General features: G+C 35.7%; 2 protein-coding genes across 3 annotated transcripts; both read right to left on the minus strand.

Moving 5' to 3' along the window:
- Nucleotides 1-702: 702 nt before the first annotated feature.
- LOC117132830 lies at nt 703-10,145 on the minus strand. Of its 2 annotated transcripts, XR_004456450.1 has the most exons (5): nt 8,191-10,145; nt 7,389-7,662; nt 7,097-7,211; nt 6,050-7,024; nt 703-5,950 (listed from the first exon to the last, which is right to left on the minus strand). XR_004456450.1 is itself a non-coding variant. In XM_033288115.1 (4 exons), exons 1-4 carry the CDS (start codon nt 8,377-8,379, stop codon nt 6,754-6,756), a joined length of 849 nt encoding a protein of 282 aa, XP_033144006.1. In that variant the 5' UTR covers nt 8,380-10,145; the 3' UTR covers nt 703-6,753. The 2 variants fall into 2 exon arrangements, 1 of the variants encoding a protein (XP_033144006.1); XM_033288115.1 differs by having other exon boundaries at nt 703-7,024.
- Nucleotides 10,146-10,471: 326 nt separating this feature from the next.
- Nucleotides 10,472-11,918, minus strand: LOC103860664 (BES1/BZR1 homolog protein 1). Its single transcript, XM_009138308.3, has 2 exons — nt 11,415-11,918; nt 10,472-11,296 (listed from the first exon to the last, which is right to left on the minus strand). The coding sequence occupies exons 1-2, from the start codon at nt 11,667-11,669 to the stop codon at nt 10,694-10,696; spliced, it is 858 nt and encodes a 285-aa protein (XP_009136556.1). The 5' UTR covers nt 11,670-11,918; the 3' UTR covers nt 10,472-10,693.
- Between the last annotated feature and the right edge of the window lie 1,371 nt (nt 11,919-13,289).

Here is a 13,289-nt window from a genome sequence, read left to right on the forward strand (position 1 = left end):
CGTTTGTAGTCATGAATACATAAGTCAACATGTTGAACTCTTCACCAAGCCGTAATGCGTCCAAGCCAAACAAGTCTACGATCAGAGCCGTTGGTTTGTGCTGCATCACCTCGATCTTTGATCGAAGGGTTGGTATGGTCTCACGCATCATGGTCAAGAGCTTGATCGCGAAAAAGGCTGATGGGTCCACTAAACCGGAGATATCCGGAGACGGGAGACCGATGATGTCAATAAGGGTTACATCGCAGCCAGGTGAGTTGAGAAATTGGGATTGGGCGGAGGCTGCGTCGGCTTCAAGGACAAAAATGGTGACTTGGAATCCGTGGGTTCCGGCTAAGCGTTTCCCAAGCTCTATCACGGGAATGATGTGGCCCATTCCAGGGCTAGCGAACATGGCCGCATGTGGTCTTGTAATCTGCATAGTCTCTCTCGACGATCGTTTTCTTTTATGTTTGTTGTTGCGTGGGTTATAGTTGCAAGTGAGTTTAATTTATAGAACCAAAAATCTTCTTCAAACTTTTGTATATAGTATAATATACAATCTAATCAACCATATTAATTGTCATATACAAACAAACAAAATGTATATAATTTTTAGGTGTAAGTTGTAAACTGTATCCAGTGCCAGCTTATGTTGGAGGACAAACAGCCCAAAGACCCACCTAAAATCAAGCAAATTTAGTAGTAATATAAAGGGCTCAGATATTTTTCTCTTTTCTGATAACAAAGGCCTAATTGTTTTTGTTTTGCACTTTCAATAAAAACACAATAGCCTAATTTTTTATATTTACAGAATACAAACAAATTAATAAATTCAAGATAAGTTGTTATATATTATGGTAACAAAATTAAAATTAGTTAATTATAGGAGCCCAACTTTCTTTTGTTGTTGCCCAAGGGATCTTTTTATTTTATTTTATCAGTTATAATTTTAATTTGGAAGGATGGATTAATTAAGCTTTAACTCTTTTTTCTTGTTTGCTTCTCGGGATCCAACGATATTATCTCAGCACTGAAAACCGTCCCCCATTCTCAATAAATGGTAGTTATTGTCACCGTTTGACTTATATTATGGTGGAGAAATATTCAAACATTTGATTTATTCAAGCAAAATTATCAACGGTTATCGTCATGCAAGTTGAACACTGGGCTAGTGAATGATGATGTATTTGGATAGAATTATGACCCAAATCGTCATGCAAGTTGAACACATATTTAGACTACTGAACGCCGGTCTCCGAACATATATATACGTATTAAAAATAGCCATGCACGTTCGTTCGAGTTACGTAATACTAGTATTATATCAAACTATGCATTTGAGGATGTCAAAATTTGTTTTTTCCTCAAAAAAAAATTGTTTTTTTTTTCAAGATAAAGCCAAAGTTATATCTCACGTAAATAATCTTACGTAAATATGATAAATTTTTGCGCAGTGTGCAACTACGAATTCACCCCTTCAAATCGAAGATATGGAACTGGTATTAAACAGCGGGGATTATATATGTTTTGTAATGTTAACATAGAGTTTTCTTTTTCTTTTTGGTTTGGCAAGTATATATATAGTCTCGTGTATAATTCTTAAAACGGACTATCACTCTATAGTTCGCTTAGCCTAATTAAGTTTATAGTCCAATATTCATAGATTGTAATCCGGTGAATCGAATCCAGTGGTTTATGAGGCTTGCAAATTTACAATTAACTCTTATTAGCTATGCTTTTTGGTTTTTGATCCCAAAAAAAAAAGCTATGCTTTTTGGTTTATCTTTTTGTACGGGCGATCGTTTATGGTTTATCTAGATGATTTTTTGTTGGACCCACCGTTTTTATTAAAAACTTAATCGGGACATGATACGAAGTGTCTTACAGTCAATTTGGCTAAACTGTCTGCTACACAGATTCACTCACAAGAAATTTGATGAATGAAAGTACAATCAAAAAATGTGGAGATTGTTCCAATATTCGAAATGATACCATAAAGACCCAAGAAATTTAAACTAGTAGTGGTTGTTTTGATCAGTTATTGACAATCTGATCCAAGAATCCAACGTTTGACCCCCTTCACTTCCACATTCTATTTCGTAAGAGCAGCTCCATTGATGAGTTATAATAGAGTATCTAAAGATCAAAAAGGTAAAAAGTACAAATAAAGTAGAAGAGAAAGAGAGAGAATTTATTCTGTGCAGAGATATTTTCTCTGATTTTTTAGAACTTTTTTTTCATATGTCATCGTATTAATGGTTGATTGATTTTAAAGTGGTTTTATCAAATAAAAAAATTTATTTTAAAAAAAATTCGAGAACTTCAAGATTTTAATTCTACCAATGAAGTTGCTCTAAGACTGAGGATATGTTTGTTTAAAAAATACATCGTGATTTATTGGTCAATTACTTTCTTGTATACTTATATTATACTAGGTTCGTTCCCGGGCTACGCCCGGGTTATCTTATATGAAAATGTTGAACCAAAATATCATATTAAATTTTGGTGCTGATTGTTTGAACGCAAAAAAGTGTATTGTATATCGAGTTTACGCACAATTGAATGTAAGAGAGTGAGTTTAACGAACTTATAGTCATGATTATATTTTTCTGATACTTGATATGTGACTTTACGTGAGTGGTAGCTACGCCCGGATTTTTTCCTATAATATTAATTGAATTTGTGTGTTTTTATTTTAAAAATGAACAAATATAATATATACTGGAACTGGTTTATTGAAAATATAAAAATGATATCTTCTATAAAACTGGTCTATAATTATAAAAATATATGCATATTTAAAACTATTAGAATTTTTGTGTGTTTTATTGGAATTATAGTAAATCATTAGCTTTATTAAAAATGGTATCTTAGTTCTAATAGATATGTGCCACCAAGTAATCAGTAACATTAGGCTAGGACGATGGAACTAATATGAAGACGAAAGTGAAACTGAAATTTAGATTTAATATAGGTGTAGAAATCTAAAAAAAAACAATGATAAAATAGTTTAAAATGTAATTGAATCTGCGTATTAAGTCTTGTGAGAAAGAGAATAATAATTCGAATGACGCATGAATTAGGATCACTCTGTGCTGCATGGTTCTCTTATTTTCCTTTTGAATTGGTTAATGTAATCAATTGATTTGTTGAAGTAGAAAGTTGTCGCTGGTGATGAACGGAGTAGTAGTTTGCCTGGAAAAAATTGGATATTATTGTTATGTTGATAAAAAAATTTAAATCTGTATTATTTTTTGATGTGTTTAGTAAAATTATTTACCTTAGAAAAGTTTAGGAATTATGCTTGTAATGATGACAACTTTAAATTTCCTATCCTTCTTGCATTGTAGGACGCTAAAATCTGCTGCTTGCTTGTCGCACAGTATGAGTTTAACAATTGTCGACCTGAGATAGAGATGTATGTATGAAGATAATTATTATTTCGTTTTAACTATTGTGTTAGACTTACCTGTTCATCCGTAGACCAATCGTGGCATCAATATTGAGTTCTGGGTGGTTCGGTTTTATTTTTTGTATTATGACTATCTGCCCGACGACATCTGCACATTGATTTTAGAATAAACATCCATGTTTGTTTAATTAATAATGGAATGACTTACTGACCTGGTAAGTATGTGGGTGTAATGGCTAACCGCAATAGATTTCTGCAATTCTGAGGAACTAAAGTGTGAACTGGAAATATCGGACAGTCGAGTGTAACGTTCAATACTATTGTCTTTTGGTCGATCCGAATGTAATACGGCAGTTGGGTGAGTTTCTGATTTCGTGGATTATTTATGACGGAAAATCCCGAAAACTCGTATACATCTCCTTCAGCTAATTTTGTTGGATCATTCGGCTGAATGTTTCCGGTGAGCCGACCTTCTAATAGTTGTCCCTGAGTGTGAACAAATTTTGTTGTGGCGAATCAATTAAGTTAATAGTGAGTAGTTTAAACAAAATATGGTGAATTGGAAAATAGATATATATATTAGTTAAAAAAGGCTTACGTGGTGGTCGTAGCACAGGAAGCCGATGGAAGTTTGAGTATTATCTGTTTGGTGGTTTATGATGTCCCAAACATTTCTTATACATACTGTAATAGGACGCACTGAAATCTCTTCCTGAAGTTGGTGGATTCTTTGAGGAATGTGTTGCATGGAAGATGTCACTGTAAGACATGCGATTTTATTTAAAAATGTTATTTAGAACTTTGCAAACAAAACTATAAATTGTAATAAGATACATGAATTTTCAACAATAATTATTACACACAGGGATGTATTTTAAAAATTAACATTTTGGGTCATACGGAATACATAATAGCCGAACATTTAAAATATGTTTTCCCTTACAAATTAATGATATCAAAACAAACGTATAATTTGTATTACTGAAATGTTTTTTCATAAATATGTAATTGTCTATGATATTTTATAATTACAGAAAATATAGAAATAATATTGTACAGATATGATCTCGAGATAAGAAATAAATTAAATCTTCTTTTTAATAAAAAAATTAAATTAGTATATTGAGTTTTTTTTTGTTTCAGAAAAATATTAAGCGTGTATGATAACATTTGGTTTCAAATATAAAAACTTTTATACGAAAATTTGCATTGTTATATCAGGCAAATAAATTTTGTTATTATTTATAATAGATTAGAAAGAGTATTACTATTTCCTGTATGTATATTCTAAAATAATATATTCGGTTCATTTTTTTATGTTTAATAGTGTCTGAAATATTTACAATAAAAAATATGGTTTAATTGGATTGGATATTCCAATTGGTTGATCAAAAAGAAGATTAAACACCTTTAAAAACCAAAAAAAAAAAATGCTGGATCCTTGGCAAAAGATAAAAATTCTGAGAGAAAGAGTCTGGAGATTATATAGTTACCTGCAGTTTCTATGGGTTGATCTTTGGGTGGATTATTCATTTCGTTGAAACAATGATCTTTTAACCAACCTATTATCAATGAGATATATGTCTTTCACTTTCTTGTTCAAGAAGGAAGAGCCATAAAAAGTTAAAGAGAGATTTGTACGGCAAAGAGATCAAAACAGCTAAGTTGAAACCAATATACACAATAATAAATTAAATGAGAATGGCAAATATTAGTTGGACAATACCTGTTTGAAGCAGAAGTGAATTCGAGAAGCGTTGGGCTGAGGGAGGCGTTGAAGAGTAGTTAGGTTAAGGGTTTTTTATTTCTAAGCATAAGAATATATGATACATGTGAATGTGGCTAATTTCCTTAAGTTTCGCAAGCGCCTATATCTCTATTATTTATCACCGTGAATGTGGCTCATTTCCAAAATTTCATAAATGTGTACAATTGATTACAGGAATATAGAATCCTGATAAGAATTCACGGCAAAATTGATTTTAAAAAATATAGAAAATCAATCTGTTTTTTATTTTGCTCATATATGTAAAAGTCAACAAAGATTATAAGAAACAATAGAGATTATAAGAAAGATAGTTCAAATTATTGAAATGCAAAGTCTGAAGTTGAAAAAACTGAGAATTGTCTTTAACTTAACCAAAAAAGTACTTAAACAGCAGAAAATTTAAAAAAACCAACTCAGTACTTAAACTGCATCTGTGAGCAGAGGCTCTAATTCTCACATCTTGGGCGTTTAGCTGTCTCTGGATCAGCACTGCTACACGCCCGCTTACTCTCCTCATCTGCAGTGTCTCCACCGCCTTTATGAGGTTCACAGACGGCGTCTCCAGACTGCGTTGCTCCCTCGGACATTGCAGCAATGTCATTTCCAACTGAAGCTTCCGTGGGTGATGGTGTGTCTAGAGAGAGGATCTTGGTGACAGTTATCGCTCGAGTATTGCCTGAGAAATTGTGGTCAGTAACTTTCACACAGAACTTATGTGTCTGTCCGATGGTGCTGATTAGAGCTTCCGGGACAGGCACCTCATGATCAGCTTCTTCGCTTTTATTAGCCTTACATTCAAGTTTAATAGTGTCAGTTTAAACAACTTGGGAGCTAAGCAACGGAAAAAGTTAAAAAATCATTTGAGATTATAAGCTGGTGCTAGTTACCTCAAAGTAGCTGCTAACTAACTCGGATGCATGCCTCCCAGTCAACTTCCGACCAGCATCTCCAAGTAAGACAAAGAAAGCTTGTTCACTGTTGTCATAAACAGAAATCTTAGCCCGGTACCTGTTGTGAAAGAATAAGAAACTAACGTCAAAAATTCAAAAATTGAAAATTAATACTATTGAAACCGTAACTGCATATTAAGGCGAGGTAACATACTCTGGAACGCCAGTTGTGTTAACCTTCTGACATTTTGTGTTTGTACAAATCAACGAACTTGGGCCAGGGGTAGCCTTAGAATGGCACCCACTGCATGCAATGTAGTACCAAGGAGAGCCATGAACAACATCATCAATAGTAGCAGTGCACTAAAAAAAGGCAGCCTGCGAAAGTTTATTAGTATGAGATTAAAATATATCAGTGTTTAAAAAGAGTAAGTAATACAGCTTTACTTTTACCTTTGCAGATTCCTGAGTCATATAGGAGAATATTTCTGCTATAGACAGTGTCTCACGCTTAGTGATGACGTCTGCGCAAACTTGGTTAGCAATCTCTGGGTTAGAGCCCAGCCTGAAACAAAATAAAAAGCAGTGCGTCAGTCAATCACTGCTATAAGTGTAAGTCTACGCATCAAATGAATCTGTATAGAAGAGATGCTTAAGACGGATATACATACCAGGTGAAATAATCCCTAGTTGGTTGGACATCATAGTCCATGAAGACCCGTGTGGAGGACATAGAGGATAGGGCAAGGGTTCCTGTTCAATAATGTAAGAATCATTAAAAAGGATTGAGTGGAAATTAGCAACCATTGATAAAGAAGCAAACGTTTTAAGGATAGTAAATAATTACCTCCGAGACGTTTAGTGTTAACAGTTGTGACCAAAAGCACTGTCGGAGTGTTTTCACAGGAGTTGAATTTCTTGCAAAAGTCTGTTGCAGCCTGGTCCCAAAGGTAGAGCTTCAGCACAGGTCCACTGCAAAAATAAACACATAGGTATTTAAGAACTACCGGGAGATGATTACTTGAAATAAAAGAACACACTTACTCATGCGACTGCACATGAATCACAATATGCCGAGTGGTAGCAATCTTCACATCGTCAAGGCTGGGACGCTCAATAAGAGTCTGTCCATCGACCAGCTTCATGTGGCCAATAACATCTATAACATTTACACGAAGAGTTAGTTATATGACTAATAAAACTTTAGGAACCAAATATTTGAACTACTTATTTAACCCTTAAAATATAGACTTCTCTACCTAAGCAGGAGGCTAGACTAAAAACTACAGACAAAGTAATGAAACTGAGAGATGATTTCTAAAACTAATATGCTTACCGTAGAGGTCACCTTTGAGATCACAGTTGGCTTCAAAATCTTCGTGTGAATGAAACCTGAAACGGTCTTCATCAAAAGAGATGGGAATCTCGTGAAGAACCGACATTTCAGAGTTCCATGCGAAAGACACGGTTGCGACATGATCAGCAACCCGATACATCGGTTTGTTTTTCGATCCGTAGAAATTGATGAGCTTGTAAACTGATCCGCGTTTCATATCTGGCAAGAACTTCTTAATTCGCCCCGGTGGGATGAATCCTTGAATAACAGTTCCCTGAAATAACAGATCACAACAGAGAATGAAACCTCAGAATTAAAAAGATACGAAACAAACACATATGAACGAACCAACTTCAGAATTAAAACAGACACGAAACACTACTTTAACTAATTAATCAAGCGTATGAGAGACGTCTAAGATAACCATCGACAGATAAAAAACAAAACACTACTTTAACTAATTAATCAAGCGTATAATAGAGGACTTAAAAACCTCAGAACTAAAACAAATACGAAACAAACACATAGATACGAAACAACTTCGGAATTAAAACAGATGCGAAACAAAACACTAATTTAACTAATGAAACTAATGAATCAAGCGTATAACAGACGTCTAGAATAATCATCGATAGATACGAAACAAACACTAACTAATGAAACTAATGAATCAATCGTATAACAGACGTTTAAAATAACAATCGACAGACGTCTAAAATAACAATCGAAACCCTAGCCTATCAAAAACTGTCGGAAAGATAGATCTCACGATCTGGAAACTATCATTGAAGAATCGGCTAACCTGTTCGTCGATGAGGAGCATTTCGAGGCCAATCAGTGTCTTCTTCACCGGGTTCCGAGCCTCCCAGAAATGGATGAGTCGGAAGCGTAGTTGAGCTTCATGGGGACCTAGAGAGACATCCTTGAAGGACATGAATTGTTCATCAGAGTCGGAGGAGACATGCGACTTCCCATTTCTCTTCATCGCCATGGATCGAGTTTCGGGTGGTTCTAGGGTTTTGGTGTGAATATAAAAAGATCAATTTATAAAGAAGGATGAAGAAGGGGAGGTGAAACGAAATAATAAAAGAGGTATTCATTGTGTTGGTTTTGCTCGATTAAATCTCGGCTTCTCGGCTCTGCGATCGGAGAAAACGAAAACGTAAACAGAGAGCCGATGAAAAGACGAAGAGGCAGAGACGATAAGCGTCGACGGAGACTCCGAGGTTTCTTTTGTGTTCATGGGTTGACGACACAAAACTCTAATGAAGCCCAATAACCTCAACAGATGAAGCCCACCACGTTCGAACAAATAATACCGCGAGCGTCGAGCGTCTGACGTGTAAAAAAGTTTGTCTCTGATTGGTTCGAATATAAACGCTGACGTGGCATGCTCCCTGCACTGCTTATTCTGCTTTTAGTAGTGTTAGATTATTATAACGTTTTAATTTTTCTATCTTTTATTATTTGAAAATTTTGATATATTATTTTGATGACAACAAAAGTATTTCATTAAATTATTACTTTATTTGGACAACTTATTCATTAATTTAAAAGAGTCTTAGTACACCAACAAACCATGTACATCTAAATGGGTTCCCGAGTGTGGCTTTAGCAATTAGCATCAGCCTTACAATTCTCAACCCTATGAATAGAAGCAAATAAAAAATCAACAAACAGAGCAGAGAGAATTTGGATGTCGCGAACCACCCCGTATATCTCTTTGTCGAAGAGTTTGTTGTTGATGACTTTGATCAGAGTTTGGTTGTCAAAGTGAATTTTGATGCTTGAAACATTAAAACTGCTGATTTGAGAGCCGAGAAGACGGTTAGAGCTTCCGCCATTAATAGTAATGAACTCAAAATGATAAAAATAAATTTAAAAGTGTTTATTTAAAATATATTTTGTTACTAATATAATAAAAAATTTGTATTATTTAAATATAATAAATTAATTATTTTAATTAGTCAAAAGGATCAGATTTTATCTAAGTATTTCAATCCAACCTATCATGGTTTCAATTTCTTACACACTTGTTATTTCGGCTCATCGTGGGTACAAATCCGATATAATTTGTGGGTTAGTGGACTACAGGCAGATTTTAAATTTTAAACAAAACTGCAAAAGAGAATTACAACTTTTGTCTGTTCAAAGACTACAGCCTGTTTTGAATTTGAGAATTTTAAATCAACAGTGTTTCATCCATGTTGAAAACAAACATGTTTATCATAAAGACATGTTTGATTATATTGCCCCAAGCTTCTTCGCTGTCTCACGGCTCAATTCACACTTTTCCATATGTGGAAAGCAAAGAAATAATGTACTCCACAATAACTTCCACATTCCTCCCGAGGCATTATTCAAATGCATTGATAGGGTCATTCGCAATATGATTCACGCAAGGAAGGTAAGGAAAAAATTTAGGGACATGTTGTCCCGTTGGCTTGGCTGACCAGACCATCACCACTCTTTTGGTTGTTTACGTTACTTTGGGTTTAAATATAGATTCAAATGGAAAAAATCTTAATATATGTCAATTTATGTATTTAAATATTTTAACACAAAATTTGGATATTTCAGTTACATTTTGAAATACCTAAACTCAAATCTTACCAAACCAAATCTGCCATGAATAACAAAAAATACATGAATGGATAGTAGACTTCTAAACCGAAATATCCAAAATTGGAATTACCTAAACCAGATTTGAACGGGTATCTGAATGTCCCTAGTATTCTATCTAAACTTTAAACATTATATAAACTATTAAAAAAAAAATCAAAATCAAAACAGAACTCTCAGAACACATGAACCAACCAACCTCTCATGTTTATATAGCAAAACAACATTCTCAATACACAAATAAAGTCACCCGTATATTCTCATTCATGGATAATGTTTCTCACTGAATTTCTTAAATGTAATGAAAATTACAGGTCCACTAAACATCGGTGTATGATAGATAGGCACATTGAAGAGTCACGCGTGGTTAGATAAAGAGAGCAATAGAAAAGAATCACTTCACATGCCCCCAACACCACATGGGGAATGGTCCCTCTCACTTTCAGTCACACACTTGCATATTTTCATTCAACCATCACCATTTCTTTAAATAAATATAGGGAGAATTATACATGAAAATTAACTTTTGTGAAATGAAACATTGATAACGATAATGACTGTGCATAGGCCATGAATGCATGAAGCAGACCAAGAAGGTCATCCTCCCAAATTAGTTACGGTTAAACCGGACACACGTAACCGAACCGTTCTCCCTTCTAATCGTTAATTACGATACTATCCTCTTAGCCGCGTCCTTTAGCGTTACCTAACGTCAGCTCCAAGTCATCGACACCAACATCGTGAATCTTCTCACCTTCCCACGGCTTCACCGAAACGTCTCCGCCGCCAACGCAAACGCTATTTTTGACGAGGTTAAAAGTTGGCGAAGGCGGACATGTCTGAGAAACAGTCACCGGTTGAAAACGGGTCCATCGACAAGAATCGACCGTGGAGACATCTGACTCGTCGCATTCAGGAATCGATGTGTAGTGGTGGTGGAGACGCCGTGTTGGGCTTGAAGGAGCTGAGACTGGGAAGTTGCTGAACTGTGGCTTGGGTAGTCTCGGATGTGAGCCTCTAGGAGAGGAAACTGGAGGTGTGACAGGGGCACTATTGGAAATTCGTAGAGGAGCTAGGTTTCCGGAGGAAGCTAGGTTTTGGAGATAAGGGATGAGATACGTTGAGGAATGATTCGGGTCAAACCGGGTCGGGCTTGGGTAAGATGACGAGGCTGGGCTCGCTTGATACGACGGAACTGGGCTTTGAAAAGCTGAGGAATGATGACTGAGTTGGATTGACGAACACGCGCTCACGCGCGGCGGTGTTGTTTCTGTTGGTCGGGAACCCTGTCGGAAAAAGAAAGACTTTAAACTCATTGTCCGAAAATTATGAAATTTAGAATTTAACATTTTACCCAAAAAAAGGGAAAATTATGAAATTTAGGAAAGTGAAGTTCCTTCGAACCTTTCGGTAAGTGGTGCCGTCTTCGTGGACGATCCAACCAGCTTCGACGCAAAGAGCTTTGAGTACTTCATTGTTGTCACAATGCTTAGGGAGCTTGTAATTACCCTGAGATCTGAGTCCGGTGAATATTTTAGCTGCTATGGCTCTTCTCCTTCTCTCTCTCTTCTTGTTGTTCTCCCTCTCCTTCCACGTTGGCATCCTCCCCGTCGCTCCTGCTCCTCCCGCCGCCGTTGATCCTCCTCCTGATGCTGTCATTCTCTGTTTTTTCTTTCTCTCTCTTTCTGTTTATTTACTTCACAGATTCTGAGTTTTTGTTTGCGCTGTGTAATTCTCGAGGAGCGAGAAACGCTAAAAGAGTTTTTTCCTTCACGAGGAGAAAACAGAGGCAAAAGTTATAAGCTTTTGTTATTTTTCGGATTTCTTTTCAACACATTATAATGATTGTAATTTAATTAATTGATAAAAACAGGTACGTGCCCATTTGATATCGTTACGTTTATTAGGCTAACAATAATTTTTGAATTTTATTTTATTGTAACTTGGCAACTACTTTTGGCATATTAAGGAAAAAAGGTGAAAAAGAGGAGGTGAATCTATGACCTCACTTAACTTACTGTTTACAAGCTTAACAAGTTTATGTTCGGTGGAAAAGCGATAAATCGGTTTCTTCACCGTAAGATTAGAATCTGTGAGGTTAAATCCAACGGATGTATACGTGAGTGCACGGTCGAGAGCATGAGTCAAGCTGCAGAAAGAAAAGAAAAGATGCCTTTTGGGTATCTCTCCGGTAATTGTGGTTTAGATCTCACGACGATGTAAGTTTGAACGGTTCGGATTTAGTGGTCCCCAAACACAGCACCTCCCGCTCCAGTCAGGTCAACATTGGAATCACGTATGTAATATACTCAGAGTTTGGTGGGCCCTGGTTTGCTTCGCACGTGCGACACAGAAACCTATAGCCCATAGTCTATTGCTAGAGCCAAAGCCCTGGGCCCATAATAACTTCGAGCCCTACAATGCACGTGACTGCGGGAATCACATTTTGTGGTATATCCTTTGTACAGTATTTTTGATGATATTTTCTACCATGGTATTTTTATAGTTCTCTGCGTTTCTTCGAGAAGTAGCTAGCGCGCATTAGATGAAACTAGAAAGAAGACAAAGAAAATCAGTTTCTTTTATGGCGTCTTCTTGGAGAAGAAAACACACCAAATTTGATGTTATATTGGTCGATTGGAGTTGTCTTTAGAATGTGTAACACATAATCCTGGTACTCATATAGTCATATAGAAACAATAGTACAGAAAAATCATCCACTAGCAGTGTTCTAATACTTGATGCTGATTAGCATGCCCCTGAGTAGGTTTATTGCCAATTCCTCTTCTTCTCACTCCATATGCCAATTAGAATTTTCTCTTGACCAGATGTACGATGATGGGTAATTGAGTGCTGGGCTTCCAACAGCTAAGCCTAGGGGTGGGCGTTCGGGTACCCGTTCGGGTTCGGATCGGGTATTTCGGATTTTCGGGTATTTCGGTATAGAGGTATAGAATCCGTTCGGATATTTCTGTACTTCGGGTCGGGTTCGGGTATTTTTAGTTCGGATTCGGTTATTCCGGATCGGGTTCGGATATTTAGATTTTGAAAAAAAAATTAAAATTTTCATTTCTCAAGTTTATTGTATTTAAAAATATAACTTTTAGTTAACTAATTTTTTATTTTTAATAGATTGAATGGTTAATAAATTTGGACATAACATTTTAAAACTAAAAAGGCACTAATTTAGTTATTTTTTTAATTTTGGATATAACTTTTTGTTAATTTTTGAAATAAAAAACTTGACATGCATTTTAAGTGAGTAGCAAATCATTTTTC

Source organism: Brassica rapa, chromosome A03 (genome assembly GCF_000309985.2).
Source record: "Brassica rapa cultivar Chiifu-401-42 chromosome A03, CAAS_Brap_v3.01, whole genome shotgun sequence".
Taxonomy (NCBI): domain Eukaryota; kingdom Viridiplantae; phylum Streptophyta; class Magnoliopsida; order Brassicales; family Brassicaceae; genus Brassica; species Brassica rapa.

Coding starts and splice junctions, on each gene's coding strand:
- LOC103860664 (XM_009138308.3), bottom strand. CDS start 11,669: ATGACAGCATCAGGAGGAGGATCAACGGCGGCGGGAGGAGCAGGAGCG. Junction 11,297..11,414: donor ACGGCACCACTTACCGAAAG/GTTCGAAGGAAC, acceptor TTTTTCCGACAG/GGTTCCCGACCAACAGAAAC.
- LOC117132830 (XM_033288115.1), bottom strand. CDS start 8,379: ATGGCGATGAAGAGAAATGGGAAGTCGCATGTCTCCTCCGACTCTGAT. Junction 7,663..8,190: donor TGCTCCTCATCGACGAACAG/GTTAGCCGATTC, acceptor CTGTTATTTCAG/GGAACTGTTATTCAAGGATT. Junction 7,212..7,388: donor TCTCAAAGGTGACCTCTACG/GTAAGCATATTA, acceptor TAAATGTTATAG/ATGTTATTGGCCACATGAAG.